This window comes from Pollicipes pollicipes, unplaced genomic scaffold, assembly GCF_011947565.3.
Source record: "Pollicipes pollicipes isolate AB1234 unplaced genomic scaffold, Ppol_2.1 Scaffold_2555;HRSCAF=2994_pilon_pilon_pilon, whole genome shotgun sequence".
In the NCBI taxonomy this organism is placed as follows: domain Eukaryota; kingdom Metazoa; phylum Arthropoda; class Thecostraca; order Pollicipedomorpha; family Pollicipedidae; genus Pollicipes; species Pollicipes pollicipes.
In genome coordinates this window covers 11,007,634-11,032,104 of record NW_023596136.1, presented here as the reverse complement: position 1 = coordinate 11,032,104, position 24,471 = coordinate 11,007,634, and the positions used below count along the sequence as shown (strand labels likewise).

At 50.5% G+C, this 24,471-nt stretch overlaps 1 protein-coding gene across 1 annotated transcript in view; it reads left to right on the top strand.

The window, feature by feature from the left end:
- The first annotated feature begins 7,400 nt into the window (after positions 1 to 7,400).
- The window catches only part of LOC119108738 (potassium voltage-gated channel protein eag), a 54,771-nt gene continuing 37,700 nt past the window's right edge, over positions 7,401 to 24,471 (top strand). Inside the window, exon 1 of the mRNA XM_037232363.1 lies at positions 7,401 to 7,479. Coding sequence (XP_037088258.1) covers positions 7,401 to 7,479 — 79 coding nt within the window. The remainder of the gene's footprint in view (positions 7,480 to 24,471) is intronic.

Sequence of the window (24,471 nt, the reverse complement as noted above, 5' to 3'; positions counted from 1 at the left end):
TTTAGCTTCATATTTGTCCCGTTTCCGATCTTTTTTGTATCCACATTTGCTTTGCCCCGGCGCTACCCCCACGCTACGAACATAACAGATCATAATATGCCGCAAAGTGTACGATGAAAACGTGCATTAAAAAGGGAGAAGTCGGAGCTGATTAGACGTAATGCGCAGAAACCACACACGTAATGAGCAGGACAAATTGAAACCGTGCATTCAAATACCGCACGATATACCGGCCCACCGTGCGCTTTGAAGCGTTATTCAACTTTTAGAAACGGGACTTTTAACTTTTAGAAAACACACACGTAATGAGCAGGACAAATTGAAACCGTGCATTCAAATACCGCACGATGTATTGGACCACCGTGCGCTTTGAAGCGTTCTTCAACTTTTAGAAGCGGGGGTTCACCTCACTTATTGGTGGCTTCGAAACCTCTCTCTGCGTGCATATCAACTGCGGCTCTAGTCAACAGCAGACTGTCCTGGTCGGCCGTGTTTGCCAGCTGGCTGACTGCGGGGACCAGCCGCACCAGGCGCTGTCCCTCCCCCCTCTCCCCACCTGCGTCCGCGTAGGACCGGGCAGCGTTAGCTGATCCACCGGCCGAGAGGGACCACCGTCGAGATCACGGTGGTCCCCCGGTTCCCATCGCGCAATACCGACGGCAAACACAAACACGCCCGCCGCGGCGCCGCTACAAATCCAATAAGCAAATGACGGTGATACCGTAAATCAACATCGGTGGACCAAGATGGCCGGCGTGTCGCCCGGTAAGAGCGCCGTCCGGCAGCCGTGCGCCGACCCGTGAGAGGCCCTCCTGCCCTGTCGTGCGTCCATGGCGAGTCCGACCACGGGGCGTGTCACTACGACCCATGTCACGTCACCCACATTCCGTGGAGCCCAGCGGCGCCACCACGACCGCAGGCCATAAAAGCGTTGGAAGCCGGCCGGCTGTAAAGGGCCGCGTGGGCGTGGTGCCGTGTCCGCCGGTGAACGAGTGCCGCCCGAGGGGCTATCGGTACGGGTCATCGATGGGGCTCAGCCATCGGTGGAGGTCTGCCATCGGTGGAGGTCTGCCATCGGTGAAGGTCAGCCATAGGTGGAGGTCTGCCATCGGTGGAGGTCAGCCATCGGTGGAGGTCTGCCATAGGTGGAGGTTACCCATCTGTGGCGATGTGTCATTGGTTGGGCCTTGCCGTCGGTGGGGTCAGCCATCGGTGGGGATCAGCCATGGGTGACGATGACGGCAGTGGGGGACAGCCATCGGTGGGGGTCTACCATCAGTGGAGGTCGGCCATCGATGGGGGTCAGTCGTGCCGCCGATCAGCAGTAACGCTTCGGCTCGCTTATCGGGTCAATAGACAAGGCCAGTTTTAATGAGCAAACGAAGGCTGGCCCGCTGCGGCGGAGTCCAGTGCAGACAGGGAGCTGGCTATGCGGCGAGGGCAGCGGCGGGCGCGCTCCCACCTGGCGCGCGGCAGCGGCCCCACACACGCCCGGGTCACGGCCCACGGGCATGTCCTCTGCGGTAGAATCCTCATTTTTTGTTTGTTGTGGTTGTGTTTGGTGTCGTCGTGTTATTCGCGATGCATTGGCTGATAGGCATGATAGGTTAGTCATCGGTAGAAAGCATGTCTAAAGGTTAGTTTGTAAAAAAGTTCTACACAACCGGTGCACATTATACGTGCACATGTACCTTATGAATAAACAGACAGATATGAATGAATCGGGAAAGCATTTACCAATAACCTAACATTCGGGTCCGCATTCGACGTTTCAAGATGATGACTAAGTGTTTATGTTCCTCATAGCTAAGGCAGGTGGAGGCCGGTTATTTAGAGAGGGTTTTCTGGGGCTGCAGCGCCTCTTTTCAGCCGCTGTACAGGACCATAGGATTCGTGGCAGCCTGTCCTGTCCCATGGTTCCGTGCGGGGCTATGCTAAGCGTGGGGCTGCAGCGTCTTGGGACGAGCATGCTGTGGTGCCGTTATGCTTCAGCTGCGGGAGGCGATGGCCGCCCCGGAAAGGTTTTCTGATTAAATCATTCTAAAAGCGAGCAGAAGCGAGCCTTAAAAACTTTGTAACCTAAAAAAACACGAACATAGGAGCTATTGCTATTATGTGTTTGAGCGCCCGCCGTCACAAAGTGACAAAAACGGTGCTGTCGTACCAACGGCATCAGGTGTTGATGACTCATTAGAACGATTTTCTGGCCAAAATTGCAAAGCACTGTTGCCATCCAAGAAGAAAACTAAGCAACCAGAGCCATGTACAAGCTAAGTCAAGTAAGAACGTACCGATGTGAAATTTAAGTATTTCATTAAAGAATTGAAGATTATGCTAAAAATAATTGCCAAATAATAATCTAGGCTATGAAATGCTAATTTGTATATGTAGGGATGGTGTCTTTGTTATAAGAATGTATTTTCGCACGACCTGAATAAGTCCATCATCTACGGCAGTTTTTATTGCCACGAGCTCCCCGGTGGCTGGGCAGCGCGATAACCTTGGCACAAAGTAGCCGCCATGCCACAACTATGGACTTTTTGGGCCTTGCGCAGCGTTCACAACAAAAAACAAACTGGGTACAAATTCTGGCTTACTTAGGAGGAGGGGCTCAGGACCTGGCCTCCGCCCCACCTGGCACATTTACATCCGGCCCACATCGCCATAACGTCTGATTAACATGACCTCTGCCCGTGGCTCAGGACCCGGCCTCCGCCCCACCTGGCACATTCACATTCGGCCCACATCGCCATAACGTCTGATTAACATGACCTCTGCCGGTGGAGTAGCGTGCGGATGACCCGTCAGCAGTAAATGCAGCCACATCTCTTAAGCCGATGTGCATTGCTTGTCACAGAGGCGCAAAGGTTGACGCTGGTCGTTGCAAGGCTATTAACCGAAGGTAATTAAAGCTCACCACGAACTGAGCCGGCCCACGGCTTGCAATCACGAATGCGTGCTCACCACGGACGTGCCGGACGACGCTGGCGGTCCGTCTGCCCGCCGGCGCTATGAATATAGCAATGATGGACACAGCATCCCAAGCCCGAAGCACCGCGCGCCCCCGCCTCTCAACGACCGCCAGCTCATAACTTCACAGCCCGAAGTAGTGGTCAGGACGCCGGGCCGTCTTTCACGTCAGGAATAATTCAGCCTTGCAGCTGCCGCTCTCTTACAAGACCGCTGAATTATATACCTCCTCACTTGTGTCGATGCGTGACTGGAGTTTTGTTGATCAAATATGGTTACGTCTTTCACTTTTGCAAGCACTTTTGCAGCTGTATATCGTCAGTGTTGTTGTCCTTCAACAGGTCGTGTCTTCAAATCCTTGCAGGCCCCAATGGTTCCATCACCTTTACCAAGGATGGCGGATAGAGCATTCTCAACGGATTTTTTTTTCTCAGGGATTTTCGCGACCATGTTCATGGACAACGGCAAACTCAATGTGCCTGCGGGTAATTGAATTAATATGCCATGAAATACCCGGTTAACATACTTAGGTCGATTTTGGACAGTTGACTTAAATATTATTATATTAGTGAGTATTATTATTATTATTATTATTGTATTAACCTCAAATAATTACCATGTAAAGGTTATGTCCAGTGAAGAAATCCGGATTATGACCTTAACTCAGCTTCAAAAGCGACTGAAAGAAACGCTTTGTAATTGAAAGCGCATGGAACGGGGGAAAAGGGGGGGGGGGGGGACGGTCGATCCTCCACTTCTAGTTCTTTGACTTTTCAGAACGATGCCAAACCACACCCTTTCAGTGCATTCTTGATTTTCCGGAAATCCCTCTCTTGCATGCTACACCCAAAGTTTCTCGTAGTTCATTCGCACCTTTCACGGCACACACTTCCCTTTGCATGCTCCAAAATAACTACTTTTATGCACGGTAGGGATAATCGTTCGTCCGGGGAACTCGATAAGAAGTGAAAGACGCTGGAGGCTGAGGTCCAGCCGACTTTATATTGAAATCTTGTCTCATTTTAGTGTATAATATAAATCCTGGCGTGACGAAATTATAAAAACCCAAGGATTTCTGCTGCGGCGCTCATGCCTTGATGCGAACGCTATGCCTTTATGGAATGAGAAGACAAGTGCGTATTTAGCGGGGAAACGATTAACAATGCGTGTAGGCAAGGGTAGGGCGAGAGTTGGGACCGTGGGGCTATCCATCGCCATGCAAGACACCTCAGAGGCCCACTGGTTTTTCCGAATTAATTTATAAACCACTAACTACAGAACGACACGTATTCGAGCGAAGCATATAGTGGCCGAGTTTAAAGCAGTGGTGCTCATTCCGTCACATGTCGGAAAGGTAAGATCAGGCCCATCAAGTGAAATCCAATTTTATCAAACAGACATTATTGATATAAACACCGCACACCATTTTGTAGTCGCCATTGTTTGAGTATTGCCTGACTGGGCCTGCCTAGGTATCTTTATTATCATCAAAGAAGTGAATAAATTTGCAACCTCGCGTTTTTTATGTCTGTCATGAAGACGTTGCGAAGATGCTAAGATTTGAATCTTATTAAAGGTTGGATATCGGTGGCGATAAACAAACTGACGTAGGTATCTATGTAATCTGCATAGTCACGTCTGTTAAAGTCACAGGGTTTTTTTTATTTGAGAAAGGTTTCAGAAGAGGCGACATTGGCTGCTCGCCTGCCTGTTACTGGCGCGCCCGTGGGTCGGGCAGTGTTCAGTTGGCTTGATGATTTGCAGACGCCACAAGCTACATTTGCCTGCAACAGACACCTGATGTGACATCTCTGCATGCTCTGCCTGCCGAGACGTGACGTCAGTCCCTTCGTATGTCTGGAAACAGATGAATCCACGGTTTGCATATAATCGCCTGTAATATCGTGCACGCGTCGATGCACACTGTCGCCATCGCGACCGTCCGTGTTCTCCTCCGGCAGCCTTTTTTGTCTTCGTCGCGTAGACGTCTGGTCGCACCTGTTTCCAGCCCACGCTCTTGAATCTCCCCACAATTTCAAATTTTCCTTTTATTTTGGTGAGCGAATGCGGGCGGTGAAATAGTATTGAGATTGAAACGCTGTAGAAAAACGCCACCCGATCGGAGGCCCTGCATTTAAGTGTCTTGGAAATAATGCAGCACAGCTCTGAAAGAATGTGTCACTTGTGCTCAAGCGGCACGGGGTGCCGCTCGGTAGCAAGGATATAAGCATGCCAGAAGACTAACAGGACTGGCCGGGCCGCTTGATCGTCAACACGTCCGGTTAGCTGTTGTTGCCACTGACCCGGTGCCTGATGCCGAATCCAGCGCCATGCAGCGGAGTTGTTCCGCTGCTGTATCATGCTCAGGTCGGGTCACAGCTGTATCATGCTCAGGTCGGGTCACAGCTGTATCATGCTCAGGTCGGGTCACAGCTGTATCATGCTCAGGTCGGGTCACAGCTGTATCATGCTCAGGTCGGGTCACAGCTGTATCATGCTCAGGTCGGGTCACAGCTGTATCATGCTCAGGTCGGGTCACAGCTGTATCATGCTTAGGTCGGGTCACAGCTGTATCATGCTCAGGTCGGGTCACAGCTGTATCATGCTCAGGTCGGGTCACAGCTGTATCATGCTCAGGTCGGGTCACAGCTGTATCATGCTCAGGTCGGGTCACAGCTGTATCATGCTCAGGTCGGGTCACAGCTGTATCATGCTCAGGTCGGGTCACAGCTGTATCATGCTCAGGTCGGGCCAGCTGTATCATGCTCAGGTCGGGCCACAGCTGTATCATGCTCAGGTCGGGTCACAGCTGTATCATGCTCAGGTCGGGTCACAGCTGTATCATGCTCAGGTCGGGTCACAGCTGTATCATGCTCAGGTCGGGTCACAGCTGTATCATGCTCAGGTCGGGTCACAGCTGTATCATGCTTAGGTCGGGTCACAGCTGTATCATGCTCAGGTCGGGTCACAGCTGTATCATGCTCAGGTCGGGTCACAGCTGTATCATGCTTAGGTCGGGTCACAGCTGTATCATGCTCAGGTCGGGTCACAGCTGTATCATGCTCAGGTCGGGTCACAGCTGTATCATGCTCAGGTCGGGTCACAGCTGTATCATGCTCAGGTCGGGTCACAGCTGTATCATTGCTCAGGTCGGGTCACAGCTGTATCATGCTCAGGTCGGGTCACAGCTGTATCATGCTCAGGTCGGGCCACAGCTGTATCATGCTCAGGTTCCGGGCCACAGCTGTATCATGCTCAGGTCGGGTCACAGCTGTATCATGCTCAGGTCGGGTCACAGCTGTATCATGCTCAGGTCGGGTCACAGCTGTATCATGCTCAGGTCGGGTCACAGCTGTATCATGCTCAGGTCGGGTCACAGCTGTATCATGCTTAGGTCGGGTCACAGCTGTATCATGCTCAGGCGGGTCAAGCGTATCATATCAGCGTCGGGTCACAGCTGTATCATTGCTCAGGTCGGGTCACAGCTGTATCATGCTTAGGTCGGGTCACAGCTGTATATGCTCAGGTCGGGGTCACAGCTGTATCATGCTCAGGTCGGGTCACAGCTGTATCATGCTCAGGTCAGGTCACAGCTGTATCATGCTCAGGTCGGGTCACAGCTGTATCATGCTCAGGTCGGGTCACAGCCACTGCGTACCGTGCGTACCGATGCTTGTTACTTTCCATCGAAGCGAACTCGCTCCGAAGGGCCTCTGACAACATGGAGCTTGTATGCTAAACGCCTCCTTTGCAGCGCGCTTGGCGGACGGGAGACATTACTCTAAAATTTAGTGGTTGCAATCTCCATAGCAGCTGCCATGCCGGTGGTTTTACAGCGGTCGCTTCTCTTGGGCGGTGATGTCGGCCGGTCACAAATTGCGCCAGACTGGCCAATCGTGCTCGCATTGGCCAGTGAAACTTTTCTCCGGCGTCACAAACAGCAACGGATTGCTTGAAACACGAACATATTGCGTTACAGATGGCTCTACTTCTATGAAAGACACAAAGTTTGCACATTTACCTTGATGTGACCGACGTGTGTTGCAGTCACAAAACATGGTGTCTGGCTTATTGGATTCGTGAAAGTCTACCGCATCACCTAGATATCACTTCGGGGTCGGGCAAATGTGATGCCGTTATCTGCACTTGCAGCGGCCCATTGGAGCAATCGCTCTTTCTCTAACAAGCTGATTTTTTATCGTTAGTCTTGCAACACCAATCATCTTCGCTCGGCCGTGTGGTCAGTGGACCTGACCTGACCTGACCCGGACCTGGCTGACTGTGACCGGCGGCTGTTGGCAGGCGGTGCGGCTCGGAGGCGGTGCCGGCGCGGCGGACCGAGCAGCGACGCCCGGCGGCGCTGCGCCGCGTGGCCGGCCGCCGCCGCTGACGCCGGCGGACAGGCGCGGTTCACCGGGCCCGACGACACCATGCCCGGCGGTCGGCGCGGCCTGGTCGCACCGCAGAACACTTTTCTGGAGAACATCATCAGGAGGTCGTCGTCACAGCGTGAGTACTAGATAGTGTGGAAGCTGATGAGAAGTAGAAGGCAGGGAAATCAGACGGCAAGATGGGACACGTTGAACTTTCGTCGCGAAAGTCCGCCGCTGACCGGGACTCTCACGATCGAGTGATCGGACGAGGATTAACACGCGCTCGGGTAGGGGGGAGGGGGGGGGGGGTGAGGGATCAAACTGACCTCCTCCCGCCCGAGCGAAGGGTGCCCAACCGGTCACCCGGGCGCGTGTTAACGCAACGGGCACTGCTTAGCGTATGTGGTGATCCCAGAAATTCATTAAATTGAAAGGTTGGACTAAATCTTGAAAAACGATTTGTCCGCTTCTTTAGTCTTCTGGTTGTTATGGATTTTACTGGTCCCTTACGTATTACATAATCTTTAATGTTTTTGTACGTCAGTATCCGCCTTCTTCATTCTGTTCCCTTCTTTGGAAAACTGAATCACTTGGATTTATTGAAGCAGAATGATGTGTTTCTCAAGCCCAAGCTCAGCTCTCAAGCGAAGCTTCGCGAGGTGTCCTGCCCGACGCCGTTTGTCTCATTCCGCCGCGTTAAAATGTAACACCGATGATTCCTTATCTCCACTGTTCTGCCGGCGCAAGCCGTCTATCGCTCTGGCTAGCGTAAGAGTCGTCCACCGCGCTGGCTCGCTCGTTTGATCCGCGCCTGGATGAGGTTAAGGCTGAGTTGTGGGAGCGGCGGCTGTGCCGACCGTGGGGATACCGGCCGTGGCGCTGGGCCCGTCGGGCTAAGCTTCGGTACCGGCTTCAGCGACGCCTCTGGTGTCGGCTATGATCACACGCGGTATGGTCTTTTCCCAAAACCCGTCCTGATTTAGTGGCGTCAAAAGTTGTGGGAACTTACATAGGTGCAGGTCATGCTCTGCTGATTGAATACCGCGGTAGCTTATCACTTGGACAACCCTCCTTCTGAAGTTAAAGATCAACTGCCATACCAGCCATGGATTGTCTCAATCTTCGAGCCAACGTTAAGTCAACAGCTGGTCCTGGCTTTCTGGTCTTTATGAGATGGATTTGGTAGGTCACTCTTCACCAGTTGACGTCGACCGTTCGACACACACGTCCCTGACCTCGCGAGAGCCCAGTTGTACCCAAGCGAAGAGAAACACAAGATACGGTGCACAGCAGCGCGCGCTCGCCTGGCGCCAGCCGACCCTCTTTCTTGCATTGTATGGCTATTACATGATGGCAGGAAAATACTGTTATGTGGACGGATTGTGTTATACATGAAGAGAAGGAACGTCATATCGAGTGACCTGAGCACCAGACTGGTTACAGCTTTGCAAAACTACAGGCTTTGAGCGCGGCGTACTTTTTAGTGGATTGCGGAACAGCGGTGCATGTGGTGCAACACATAACATGGTCAGGGTAAAAGAGCACCGAAATTGATTAATTAAAGGTAGTGTTCTACATTTGTGTGGGGTTTTGAACTGAAATAACCATTTTAAAGACCATTTGATGTATTTCACGGGCATGTCCTTTTTAAGACCCAAACGATCTGGTTCCTGATCTACACGCCCGAAAAAGTGCGAAAAGATTTAGCGGAAGTCTACTTCAAAGTCACCTTGGCATTAATGACGTCATAGAAACGTCATGCGATCGCCTCCATACTACGGGCTATTTTCTGCGTATGGTCAAAACAGCATGGCCGCTGATGCATTCGCAAAAGCGATGATGTGGCACGTATGATACAATGCGCGGAACATAATTGGCTGTTAGCAAGATTTCGCTGCTGAATGCGTGTCGCGAACGTAAGCGTGAGCACTTTGGGATTGTGCGGCACTCGTTGTGAACGGGTCATTTTTCCTTCTTTCTAGGCCATAGGTCAATGTTATAAAAAAACGCCGCTGTCCGCAAAAAAAGTATGGCACCCCAAAAAAACGGTCACTCTCCCGAATGATATAGAAAAGTAGACGCAACCGCAATCTGTCTTTTTCCACTGCTGGCGTTTTTTTCTTCTTCTACTGAGGTATTTCTTACAGACAGCTCGGATGGCGCATTGTGTACTGGAGCACAGAATCTTGCACGGGTTTATGGGTTGGCAAGGTATTATAAAATTAGGGAAACATTTAAGTAATTTCAGATATATTTCGCAAAGTATGTCACACATGCTGTACGACAAATTTAAACCTTGAACAAAAAATGGTGTCGTGCGAGTACAACCTCTTGAGCTGCATTACCATGAACCTCCCTTGAGACTTTGTTTTGAAGGGAGCTAACAGGGAAATGCGGTGTTATAACCGAAAATGTTTGCGGAAATTGCGAGAAAACCTGCAATTCGATAGTTCCGCGAGCAATGCAATTGTGAGAGCACAAGTATTTGACAAAAGAGTGTGAATCAGGGGCATGAAGTGGGCGTGATCACTGGTGGTGCGCGCCAGTGGCTTGTATTGGTCTTGGTGTGATGGGGGTGTGCGTGCGAGGTTTTACGTCTACTGACTCCCAATAAAATGTGATATATCGATACCTGCCTCTACCCCTATGTTCGTGCTTGAACATGACAATGTAGCGCCGGAAAACTAAGAGAAACACTAGCATCTATGTTGCAGGGGTGTACAAAGGCAATTTGGTACTTCATTATGACCTTGCCAACATTTTGAACCTATTGAGGTTTACAGCATGTAATTAATCAATTGCATGCCATTATATCAGCAACTTATCTTGTCAGTAAGGGCTGGTGCGTGCAGCTCATTCATGCACATGCTCATTATAGGCTCAAATGATACGGCTTTGCAAAGCTGTCTTTCCCTAAATAATTCTGAAAATATGGCGCTGTATTTTTATTGATGCACATTCTACTGTCTTCACAAATTTTGTATGGAGGCAAGCATTGCATGTAAGTCAGCAATGTCAAAGTCACTGCAACTTGCGTGAGACACTGGGTGCTGAGAGAGGTAAAAAAGTATTGCTGTTGGTGTCTTGGATAGCACTTAATAATATTGTCATGAGCTTTGTGTACACTGGCGGCTTCATCACTTCCTTGCCCTTGCCCATCCAACCATAACTACATGTACTTGTCATGCCTCCAGTCTTGTGCAAGATCAGCATGTTTGCAGTGTCATTTCGACACATGCAAAATTTTCCTGTCATTTTCGAGTGAATCAGCCTGATGGCTGCAGCATGTTCCATGGCTGTGGAAGTGGAAGACGTGTTGGCATCTTCCTCACCTACGTTTTATAGATTCCCAAAACCAAAAATGGATGAGCAAGTGATGACACTTATTTGTTGTCTGCTTTGCTGAAAGTGATTTGTATACTGTATCATATGTTTTTGGTCAGTCATATGTCAGACGGGGAGTCAATACAAGAGTGCACGCTTGACCCATCTTTTCATGACGGAATTTATTATGAAAGCAGCAGGGATTGCAGTACAAAACCATATCGTTGTGCATTATGTCATGTCACAGTGCAGCACTGAGGTAGTGTCACAAAGACGCTGTTGACCCGTGCCATTACACAAGGTACCACATTGGTTGACTACTCTATGTCAAGCCTATGAGACAGCAGCTTATAATTTATGAATGACTGGTAACGGCTGATTTAACAATGCCAAAGCAAAGCTATCAACAGCAAGAATGTCATTAAACCACAATGGTGATATCAGGGTTTACAAATAGTTGCGTAAATAATCCGAAGCAACAAAAAGGTTCTTGGCAGCCCAACCTTACCGTCTTTACGATAGCAATAACAATGATTTAGCAATCAATGCATAGCAACGTATGTTCATTTCTGCTGTACTGTTCATTTCTGCACGAACCCGAGACAATTTCCCACTTCCATTTACAAACGATAAAGAAAGTAACTACTGTGACATCGTATGATGTCGATGTCAGGACTACGGCACTGCAGGCAAAAATAGGTCGGCAACACAGTATTGACAGACTCATCAAAAGCATAGAAGCAACAGCAACGGCACGGCATATCTTGCTTTGATATTAAAAATCTGCCACAAATGCTGGCGATCGCTATGTTACGTGTGTCAAACAGTTCACCAAAGCTTTTCTTACGGTCAGCACCAAAACCAAAGATCCACAAACAAACCACTCACTAAACCGGCACCCCACACAGCGCCCGTTACCAGAATATGGCCGGTTGGCGTCAGCTTTCGTGCGTTTCGAGGTATTCTTTAATTCTGACTGTCAGATGCTGCCAGGTATTGTTGTTACAAAACCATTCCATGACGCCATTGAATAATGACGTAGTGGAGCGCATTTTTACAACCCTTGAAATTTCGCTACTCATCGTCGTTTTTGAACCTTGAAAGCTTACCAGCAGTTACAAGTAAGCTTCTCCCATCATATCTCCATCATATCTGACGCCTACCTCGGTATCTTCAAATGTGGAACATTGGCTTTAATAATATTCTGACACAGACGGCACTGATATGCTCCGTCATATATATATATATATATATATATATATATATATATATATATATATATATATATATGAGCACATCACAAAAATAAACGCAAGAACAGCAGTACAACTTGTCCTGGCGCTTGCATGCTGCAAAATGTACGTGTGTCTTCTGCGTACGCAAATGATGCAGTATTTGTTATAATCTTTCTTTCTCTTTTTTCGTTGTCATGGTCCGTACCTGTCTGATTGTTATCACTTAAAAACTGGTTGATTTGTCTTTACCTTCGTTCTCATGACATTGCCGCTATAACTCAGGAGCCTCTAATAGACTTGGTTGTCTTCCACAGTGAGTGGCGGAAAGCATTTGCCACACGCTGCTTAAAGCCTTCATGCAAGATAAATGGATCACTTAAAATTGCCACTTTGGCGGCAACGGTGTCGGCCGGTGATGTACGGCCCCAGCGGCGCTGCACAGTTAGCACCGTTAGCTCAGCAGGGGAGGGCAGCTTCTCTAAGGAGCGTTCTGACCTGCCCCCTGATGTGCGATCTACGTCAGATACTTCCCGGTCCCAGACAGCGGCGTGGACATGGTAGAAGCCGGGATAACGCTATCTATCCATGCATCAAACTCGTTCGGCAGTTAGGCCTGCCTCTTCTCCCTCCGTTTACTCAATGCATCTATTGCTGTAACGCGTCGAAAGCATCAACCTCCCCAGTGACATAGCTCGCCGTGTTGTTGACCGGGTATATCTTGGTACTTACCCGAACCCATTATATTACCCATATTTACCCATGAACACTTCGGGCATGACATACTGGGTACGTTGCCGTGGTTACTGGGCATAGCGGCCTGTCAGTAATCACACCTGGCATTGGTTACTTTCGTTATTGCTCGCTTTCGATGCATCTTCGCACGTGATATATGACCAACACTAGCCTGCGAAATACCAAAGTCTCAGCAACAGGCCTGTCTTATTTGCTTCATAGCTCTGATATTTCTTAGCAGTTGGTTTTTATTTGCGGTCCTATGCGCTGTGGTTGATTGGGGCAGGCTCTCCTGGTCACCTGTTACCTGTAACGGGAGATTCACATGTTTTTATTTGTGGTCCTATGCGCTGTGGTTGATTGGGGCAGGCTCTCCTGGTCACCTGTTACCTGTAACGGGAGATTCACATGTTTTTATTTGTGGTCCTATGCGCTTTGGTTGATTGGGGCAGGCTCTCCTGGTCACCTGTTACCTGTAACGGGAGATTCACATGTTTTTATTTGTGGTCCTATGCGCTTTGGTTGATTGGGGCAGGCTCTCCTGGTCACCTGTTACCTGTAACGGGAGGTTCACATGTTCGACGCGTTATGAACCAACGGTGGATGTGGGACGTCTACATCGCTACGCTGCTTCTGCGCGCTGGTCGCATGCTTACAGCCGGCAAGTAAGTCAGGTCCTGTGGCTTTCCGCGGACGGACCTTCTTCAGCTGGCGCTGGACTAGAACCGCGGACGTTGGGCAAACATTGGGCCTCAAGTTTGTCTTGTGGTGTACCTACACCTGCACCGGCACGACGCAGACACACGGCACAGTCATCCGAGTTTGTCCTGCGGTGCAGCATACGACAGTGGGCAGGAAAGAGAAACGGATGGTGCTGCCATCTTTTGGTCATATTTCCTAGCCATTCCAGGGCGGACGCGGGCGTCGAGTGCTTGAATGAGTGCTTGGTGCTTGAGTGCTACGTGTGCTTGAACCGTGCCGCTTCACAAATCTGTCCGCGGCGCCGCCATCGTTGTCACACTGGTGTCACTTATGGCAACGACCCAACAATGGCAGAATCCACGGAACAGTCTGCACTTGCTGCAGTCTGTTGTCACGTCGTAGAGCGTGCATAGTAATGTAGTGGGGCAGTGCATACATGCCAAATCGTTACACAAAACCAAACGCACGACAATCAGGATCCGCGAACAAGTCGAAAAAGCATCCGTTTTCAGAACAGCGTAGATAGTTTCTGAACAAACAGAAGCTCCTCAAACTTATGCATGCCTTTGGATCGTTATATATCCAGTTTGTACGTGCATTGAATACGCGCAGTTGAGAACGCTGTAAATGCGATCTATTTTTCCCAACCATACCGCTTTTTACAACGCTGCGAGTGTCACAGGCTGGCGACAGACTGTGCGAAGATGTCACCGAGTTTGGTCTTGATTCTGAGGGCCTGCTGTCGAGTTTGGCTCTGATTGTGTGGGTTTGTCCTCCGCTAAATCAGCCCGCTCCGCCCCGGGGTGGCATCGATTGTCGTGTTTTCGCCGACACTGGCGGCGTCCCGCGGACTTTCATTTCGAAAGTGAGGATGATCAGCGTGACGGCTGGCCGCACGAGCGGAAACGAGGCGCGCCTCCACAGAAAATAACCGACCGCACGAGACCGCCAGCCAGCGCCTTTGCAGATGACATTAAGGGTCGCGCCAGACAGACTCAATACGACAATGAAAGCCAATGGTAGACGCTAGAAAGCTGCACAGTCTTATGACGTAGAGATGGAACAAATACTGCACATTCGGAAGGCATGCATGTTTGGATCCTTTGCTTCCAACTGCTGTTTCGTGACGGTAGTCAGATGCAATTCATTGTGTTGACAGGGGGCTGGAGAGGGGGGGGGGGGATAACCGAAGTGTGATACATTCCAACCGATAGCCGAACTCCCGTCACAACATGAAGCTTGCTACTATTCTTAATTAATTTTGTCACAATTTGGTGGTCTCGGCCGAATATTGAGGGGCCATCGTAGACATTCGTGACAGGACGAAGCGGGCGGGCTAACCTTCCTCAAAGGACCTACTTCTTACTGCATTCATGGCATCGATGTCGAACAACAAACAACTGCAAATCGCCCGAACCACTCAGAAACATTCGATTACTGACACCGTAAGCCCACTGCAGGATCCTGCGGCAAACACTTACGAAAACAGTTGTGCAATTCCACGGGGAAATATGCGGTCCGCACCTGCGAAGGCCTGGGTGGCGCCCCCGTACCTCACCGGGCGCCGCCCAGGCCTCGCAGAATCACATCGCCCAGACCCCGCAGAATCCCACCGCCCAGGCCCCGCAGGACCACATCGGTCAAGGTCTGGGCGGCACCCGCTCACCTGACAGGTGTGTCGACGGCACGGCTGTCGTCGGGCCCGACGATCAGCTCGGCGCCGGCTCACCGCGTCGGCGGCGAAGCCTCAGCGGTGTGACCCCCGCCGGCGACCGGCTGGCAGCGATGGGGAGGGGAGGGCACTGCCGCTCGCCGGTCAGGCCTGGAAGCCAACGGCAAGAGGTCAGATTGGGTGCCACACTAGCGCACGGCCAAATATATTACATCCTTCCCCTTTAACTGGTTCGTGGCCCATCGGCCATCCCGGAGAGGTGGATGGTTGCATAGCAGAGCGGACGGCCAACGTTCCGCCGCGCTTGCCCCATCTTCGTTTTCTGAGCGGTCTTCAGTGAATCATACCTCAATGTCGGAGTGAATCAAACGCTGACCGAAATGGTTTGACACCACCCTCTTCGATTGCGGCACCATGCGCATGCCTGATGGCTGCGGACACGGACAGGCCGCCGCCGGTCTATGCTGACTCGATGCTGTCGATGGTTCGCCGCTCAGCGCTCTCCTCTCTTGACTGACCTCACGGTTCCGAGTCTCGGCCGCATCCACCGCCGCTGTTGTGGTTGGGGGACGGTCTCCCAAGTCAGTGTGGTAGCCTGCGAGTCGGAGTCTCTATTACGCCGCTGAATTTTTACCCCGGCATCGGGCCTGCTCCACAGATCTCAGGCAGCGTCAAGTCCGCGTCTTGATGCTAAGAATCTGCGTGTCGGCACCTTATCCATCCCTCTTACATTGTGTGGGTCTGTGTCGAGTTGTGAATACCACAGCCCTCGGCAAGGGGAATCTTACATTTGACAAAGTGGATGCAAAAAAAGCCGGCAGGTGGTAGCACATGTTTTAAATGGGAGGAGAGGGAACAATTACTTCTTATAACAGAGTAGAATAAAGGGAGCAGCATTGGAGCTGTTGCCTTAATGATCAAGATGATGATTGAGGGGTGTAAGCAAAAAACTTTCACCCTTCAAATGAGGATAACATGTTTTCATCGCAAGAAACGAAACTGGTGTGATGAACCTTGTGGGGACGTGAAAAGTACCCTTAGGTCACATGATATGGGCTCAAGAAAATTAATATTTTCAGGCGAAAAGAACTGGATGGAGCGTGGATTTCATTTTTCTTTCCTGTCGAAGGATTTTTTCAGCACAACGTGGTCAGTCTTGTTAAGTAATCATGACGTATGGGATGGTTTTCCCGTTTTAACATACGGACCCCCGTGAGGTTTGAGCTGCAAGACCTTTCGCTTTTTCAACGGGAATGGGACCCCACCGAGTCTGGGAATGCCAGTAAACCAATGTATGTTAACAATGAAGGCCAAGGAGACTTTTGGAGGACCAAAAGGGTGTGCAGAAAGTCCAGGAGTCCTGAAACGATCAGAGGCTTGAACGTGTAACGGGGCGCGTTATCTGCAGCGGGCACCGTGGTGAGCCGATAACCACTCACAAACGCCAATAGTTCAGCAGATGCTCCGGATTTTCAGGCGACCAGAATGTCCTTAGAACACCCATACGTTGAAAACCTGAAAAATGGCTCCACAGACCAAGATGTTCGGGAAGTCCAGCACGGCGAAAAGAGTTAAAGAAAGCTAAGGCAGCCATGTAATGGTTACATGACCGCAAAGGCATTTGAGGGGTCTGAAGCGGTCAGGGATATACCCCCAAAATACAATGGCGTCAGTGCATGTCCCAGAGGTCTGGACCACGAAACCTACCCGGACCCTTGAACGACACGAGAAAGTGAGTGGCCAAGCTGACGTCACGAGTGGCCCCGCTGACGTCACTGCCTCCCAGTTACGAAAAATAAAATTAAATGGACTCAAGGAAGCTCCAAGACGGCCGTCGCCAGCAAAGGTAGGCAATAACGGATTCCATACTACGTACACGTATGAGGAAAACCTGAACAAAAGATTTCGGGCTTAAAATTTCAGGAGCTAAGTTTCCATTTGTTCTAAATTTTGCAATCTTTTAGGCCTTTGTTTGTACCCAGTGTACGGAGAACTGTAACAAATCTTTTAAAACTGCGCATATTACTTTTTGTTGTTTGACAGTCTTGTATTACACCCAATTTCCTCGTGCTGAACTTCGACGCCCGAGAACACGTCGACACATTGTCTTTGCTGATTCAGTGCTAAGGAACGTTCGTGATCCAATGCTTGACGGTCTGAAGGGTTTGAACTGAAATACTCATTTTGAAGATTATTTGATGCGGTTTATAGTCCTGCCCTTCTTATTATCTTAAATTCCCTTAGCTTCTGAGCTACACGCCCGCGAAGCTGTGCAGACTTTCGTGCGGAATATTTCAAGGTCATTGAGACATGCATGACGTCATCGACACGCTATTCAAGTCCTGTCACCCCATTAACCATTTGTTCATTTGCTTTTTTCTTTTATTGCCAACAGAGCAGCACTCCACTAACAGGCGAAGGCGTTTAAAAAGAATATACCAACAAATATACAGCAAACTATAGTATGAGCATAGTTAAAGGATGTCAAGCCACTGTCAATGTCAAGCCAAGTGAAGATGCTACAGAATTCAAACATACTTGAACACTTGAGCGCTAAGAAGGCCAAAGCTGCCATCCAAAAATATCCGCGCCAGTGCTGCTCACTGAAAAAGTGTTCCTAACGCTTGGCAGTCTGCAAAACAGACCGCTTTGGGCAGTTCGCACACGAACGCGAAGTACAGTGAGCAGAGTTCAGGTGCTGATCAATCGGGGCGGCACAAGGAAGGAGAAACAGCTCAGCAACATTGGAGAGTCGAGTTTGCCTTGGAAGATGTTTCTCAGAAAAGGTAACTCGTGCTGCACTCTTCGTGCTGCCAGGAATTGGATTTTGAAATGAAGTAGAAGGCTGTTGTAAGAATGAGAAGCTGTTTGGCCGGAGAATGTTTGAGTAAGTAACCAAAAAAGAAGCTTGTGCTGCACGCGATCGGCCCGCACTGTATGGGAATTGGTTGCCCCCGTCCAGACCACGCTGCAATATTCTAAAACAGATTGCTCGCTTGCAAAATACGCAGTCATCGCAGTGCTTCGGTTGAATTTTGATCAGCTAGTACCGGCTTGGAAGCCCCGAATAAGGAGACCAAGTGCTCGATTGCCCCTACTATGTCAGAGACATTTGTAACGAGGATCAGTTCTGCATCCAGTGTTACGCCAAGGCCCTGATTCTACACGCATGTTCAAGTTCACTTCTATTGCTATGATAATTGGTCTCGACGGAAGCACGCCTAAGGGTCATCAAGGACGTTTTACATTTTATAGGCTGTGGGTCAGTCCCCACCCACGCTACCAGGTGATAGAGACCGTTGTGCAGCAGCAGTCCGTCAGCTGCGGATGGCATTTTATGGATAATTTGTATGTCATTGGCATACAAAAGACGGCCGGACTCAATGACGCATTAAATATCGTTAAAGGGAATGTGCCATGTTTGAAGATACTGGGATAAGCATGAGATATGACGGGAAAAGCTTACTTGTAACTATTGGTAAGCTTTCAAGCTTTACCACCACCCTAAGTAGCAAAATTTCAAGGTTTGTAAAAATGCACCCATTACGTCATTGCTTGATGGCGTCCTGGAATGGTTTTGTGACGACAGCAATACCTGGCAGCATCTGGCAGCCAGACCTAAAGAATATCTCGAAGGCAGTGCGTATACACCCTCCAAAACGGAGGACGATTACGCAGCGGGCTTACACACCATGCAAAATTTTTCAGATGGTTGCACGTGTCAAGCATACGCGGACCAGCAGCCTTGGGGGGAAGCGAGTGCAAAAATGCAGAATCCCATGCGAAAAGTCGGTTCTATGCGCGATAGACATCAACCGATCAGGAAATCATTCAACTCACTCTGAACCAGCGCTATTCTGGTGACAAATTTTCGGATGTCGGGCCCGCATCTCCAGTGAATGGATGGTTAGCGTGCTGGTTTCGCATGGGGTAAGCCCGGGTTCGAATCTCGACGATGGCCGCTGTTAAGTGGGTGACTTGATGGTCTATCGACGTGGCGTGATGATGCCAATTCGATTCACTTCTAGGCGGAATTAATTCCAAACTGGGATTTTCATATCGGACAGCACCGTTGTTTCTAATGCCAGGGGAGGGGGGAGTTCACACCCTGCAGAGATATTAAGGATCCCGTGAAGGTTGACCGTAAATATAAATGAGTGTGACACACTTGATAGCCGGTGAACATAGCGCATACGGCTATGGCGGCATGTAGAATTACGTTCGGCAACTGCGCGTAAAAATTCATCGGCGCATATTCGACTGCTGCTCAAAGGCGAAGGCACCAAGACGAATAGGGACAGAACCTGAGCGGTCATGGGCGCCGCAGGAGACCAACAAAGTGGCTCCTGTCAACAAGTACAGGATCCTCAGAGCAAGCAAAAGAAACTCAAGACCGACGTGGTGGGCCTCTAAACGATCGGTAGTGTCTCGACAGGCTGACATCTGAAGCCCCGGCCACAGCACAGGACCGTCCGAACAAAGGGGGATTATTCAAGACTATAAATTAATACCCTTGTGCAATCAAGAGTGCAGGGCAGGTTTACAACACTAGTCTCGATAGGAGTGAAAAGTCAGCCGCAAACGAGGCCAAAGGGAGATAGCCCTCGATCAACGTAGAGGACCTCTGAGCATCGAGTGTCTCCGTGCCTTACCTTATAAGAGCCCTAGCAACAGCACAAGGGATTTAAAGCAAGTAAAAAGAACCTGAGATGTATATGAACGGCCCCTGAGCAACTGAGTGTACTCTGACATATGCGGCCCCAGAAAAAGTGTATATAGCCTTTCGGGCGAATGGGAAGAATCCGTGGAGGAAAACCCGTTTGATCAACAGCGCTCCAGCATGGAGGCAGATAGCGTCCCAACAGCACATTGGGCCCTATGAAAAAAAATGCGAAGAGATCAAGGATAACTGGGAAAGCTCCTTAGCGATCAGATTGACGCGGCAAGTGGACATATACGACCAGGAAACCAACAGCGCAATGCTCTAGACAGCGTAATGAGCCTCAAAACTCCACCAAGCAACACTTCCTCAATCAGCAAAGAATGAACTTTGTTTACTTATGAACTCTTTACCTTTGCTAACAATGGTTTTTGGCCATCTGTAGGCCCAAAGGCATTCACTTTTGTTATGCTTTTGTTGTAAGGAACCTGCGTCCGTCCGGCCGGTAATTATTTATATATTATTAAAGGCCCCTTCGCAGCCTTTAGGTTCCCTCGGCATAGTTCATGGAACATTGTGCTGTGCCTCCTCCCCCCCCCCCCCCACCCACCCACCCCCACCCTCTGCATCCGCCACCGGCCCGAGCGGCTGAATAAATGCAGCCCGCTAGGAACATAGGGCCACCCATTGAAGTAAGAAATACTCACGACGCAATGTGTAGGGCTCTGGACGATCGAGAGCGCCCAAGCAGGTTAACATGTAGGACCCCCGTCAAGAGCTTGGGGCCCTCCATTCAAATAGGAAGTATTCAAGACCCAATGTAGAAGGCTCCTAAATGATCAAGTGTGCCCGAGCACACTTGATCCTTGAGCAGGTTAACAGATAAAGCTCCCAAAAAGAGCGTAGGACCCTCCATTCAAAAAGGATGTATTCAAAGCCCAATGCAAATGACCCTCGAATGATCCAGCGTATCAGAGCAAATTAACATAAAGGGCCCCATCAAAAACGTAGCGCCCTCCATTCAAATAGGAAATATCCAAGACACAATGTAGAGGGCCCCCGAATGATCGAGTGTGCCCGAGCAGGTTAACAAATAGGGCTCCCAACAAGAGCGTGAGGCCCTCCCCCCCCCCCCCATTCGAATGGGAAGCACAGAAGGTCCTTAGTAAAAAAAAACCAGAATGATGGAATGTGCCCGAGTAGGGTATCAGAAGGAGCCCGACAAGAGCGCAGGGTCCTTCATTCAAATAAAAAGTACCTGAAACCCAGTGCGGAGGGACCCCGAAAAATGGAGTGCACTCGAGCAGATTATCAGGTGACCCAGACAAGAGTGTAGGACCCTTAGTTCAAACACCAAGACCCAATATACAGAGCCCCGAAGAATCTAGTGGGGCCGAAGCGGCGAACAGACGGGGGTCCCCAACAAACGCGTAGGTCCCTCCGTTCAGATAGGAAATACTCAAGACACATGTGGAGGGTCCCCGGATATTCGAGCGTGCCCAAGCAGGTTAACAGATGGGACTCCGGCAAGAGCGTAGGGCCTTCTGTTCAAATATGAATTACCCACGGCACGATGTAGAGGGCCCCAAATAACCGAGTGCGCCAGAGCAGGTTAACAAATTGGGCCCCCGAAAAGAGCGGAGGGCATTCCATTAAAAAAGAAAGTACCCCAAATCAGACGTAGAGGTCCCCACGATCGAATGGGCCCGAGCATCTTATCAGATTGGGGCCCCTATAGGAGCTTCAGGCCCTCCATTCAAATAAGAAGTACCTAAAACCCGTGCGGAGGGCCCCGAAAGATAGAGTGTACCAGAACAGGTTATCAGATGACCCCGATAGGGGCAGAGGGCCCTAAATTCAAACACCAAGAACCAATATGCAGGGCCCATCAGCAATCCAGTGTGACCGAGGAGGCGAACAGAGGGGGGCCCCGACAAGTGCGTATGGCACCATTCAAATAGCATGTGTCTAAGGCCCTATATAGAGGGCCACCCGAACGATCGAATGTGCCAGAGAAGGTTATCGAACAGCCCCCCCCCCCCTTCCCCCACAGAAGCGTAAGATCCCCTATTCAGAAAAGAAGTACCAAAAACCCAGTGTAGACGGTCCCCGAACGGTTGAGTGTGCCCAAGCAGGCCATCAGATGGGCCCCCGACAAGAGTGTAGAGCCCTAAGTAAGATTTAGAGAACCAGATACCCATGTAAAGGGCCCCTGAGCAGCCGAGAAAACCCTGGCAGATTAAGGTATGGGCCTCTAGCTACCGCTCACAGAGCCTTTCTGGCGTATGGAAACAATCCGTGGAAGGGCCCGTGATTGACAAGAGTGCCCGGCATGCTAACAGGAAGAGCCTCAACAACAGTGTGGGGCGCTCCGAGCAAATGCAAAGAAATGAAGGATAACGTGGAATGCTCCTTAACGACCGAAATGAACCTGCAAGGGGCATATAGGTCCCCCGGAAACAGCATGTGGTCCTAGACGGTGCCATGGGGCTTAAAATTTCCAGTTTACAACTTTTGCAATAATTGAGCAATTTTTGGAACTTCTCATTTTGGAAATTCTCCTTCGCTTTCGCTTACATCTGTTCTTGGTTGCCTGGAAGTCCAGAGATACCCAGTTGTGTTGTGTTTTGTGTTTAAAAAAACTGCACCCGTTCGGCTGGCTATGGGCCTTAGAAGCAAGTGGCCCCCGGAGTCAATGGGCCCCTTCGGGGCCCCAGGGGGGTCTGGCATGCCCCGTGGCCCCCCTCTCTGGTTCAGTCCCTGCGTGTTACCGTATGCTTTAGGAGGATGCTTTTGTTATTTTCTACTTTTTTGCCCCTTTCCCGAACTCAGTTTGTCCTTGATGTCGGACTGTCGTGGGGAGAAAGTGCCTGAAGCCTGAAGTGTCATTCAGATGACTACGACGAAATCTCAAATGAGAGCACCATATATCCGATATGGGACCCGAAGGGCCGGCTAAAGGTCAATGAGGGGGCGCGGGTCGGACCCTCAAATACCAGCCAGAGTGTCTGTTGCACCGACTGGGCCCCGGCCTGGGCCTGGGAGCCGATTTCCCAAGCAGGGACAAGGTCAAGATCCGTGATTTACATTAGTCAGTGCGTCCCGACCCAATGAGGGGCCCCTGTGTCGGCCAGGGGCATACAGCGCCTAACAGGAGGTCTGGTGTTGACAAGGGTCCCCGAGTTGGTCAGGGACTGTACGAGGGTGCCCGAAGAGGGACCGATACGCCCTTCAAGCCTGACGATAAACGGGCCGATGGGAGGCTGAATGGCCGTAAGGGTCGAAAGGCTGCAGGTCATCCTGGCCCGTATGGCTGCGATCCAAAATGTCAGCCATTATACCTCTTTCGCCCATTGTGGACCCCTGGGACAGTGCAGGCACCTATTTCGGCCGGAGACCACTACACCGAACAGTTGACTCCGTGTTGTTCTGAGCCCCGGGGCCCCATTTCTCTAGTGAGACCGAGCCCGCGATTTGCATTGGTCGGAGTCCCTACGACAATGAGTGGTCTTTTGACGGTCAGACCCCCGGAGTGTCCAACAGGGGTCCTGTGACGGAAGGAGTGCCGAGTCGGCCAGGGGTGACCTGGGGCCCTTGCGGGGCCCTTCACCCTGCTTTAGCCCAGGGTCCGTGGGCTAAACATGGGTCTCTGAGCCAGTTATTGGATCACCCGCGGCTACCAGGAATCGCGTTGTCCCAGTGAAGGCTCTTGCGCCTATTCTGGGTCAAATGCCCCGGCCAGAAGCCGCCAGAGGGCCTTCCGCGCCAGGAAGGGCACCAATGTAGGACGTACATCTGTGAGGGCCTCCGGACAAACCCATTAGGCGAACTTGCCTCCATGTCGCCAGAATGGCAGCTGGCTGACACCCTGGGCTGGGACGGAATGATTTCTAAGCAATTGCCCGGAAGGGTAGTGTGGACCTAACTTTCGCTAATTTGTTCTGACTTACGGTTGAACATTTCCAGATAAAATAGGACTACCTATGTTTACACGAGTTGCTGGGCTCATTTATATTTACGGTCAGGCTTCACGGGGTACTCAATATCTCTGTAAGGTGTGGACCCCCTTCCCCTGGACGGAGGGAGTCCTCTTTATCTTTAGTCCTCCCCCTGGCATAAGAAACTACGCTGCTGTCCAATATGAAAAGCCCAAATTATACTTAATTACGCATAGAAGTGAAGCGAGATGGGATCATCGCGCTGCGCCGAGGGGCCGTTAATCCACCCACTAAACAGCAGCCTTCTTCGAGATCCGAACCTGGACACAGCGCGTGCGAGACCAGCACGCTAACCATTCATCCACTGGAGATGCGGGCCCGGCGGCCGAGCATTTGTGATCAGAATAGGGCTGGTTCAGAGCGAGTTGATGAATTTCGTGATCTTTTGATATCTATCACACATAGAGCTAACTTTTCGCACGGGGTTCTGCGTGTTTCCACTGGCTTTCCTCTAAGGGTGGCAATCCACGTATGCTTGACACGTGCAACCATCTGAAAGATTTTTGGAGGATGTATGAGCCTGGTGGGCAGCCACCCTCCATTTTTGAGGATGTATAAGCCCGGTGCGTAGCCGCCCTCTGTTTTGGAGGGTGTATACGAGCAGCGTTTTGTGTGCCGTTTAGTGCTACCGCACGGCCATCCGGGCCTGGCTAACACCTTTTGACCAGCTGCCGTGGTAGGGGAGGGGCCTGCTCGAGTCTTTCTTCGCTTTGCATGGCGTCTGGCTTAAATGTCAGCAGCATCATTCATTTCTCGTCTGAATTACGTTAGTGTAGTCATAAGTTCAGGTCTATGTCCACCGTAT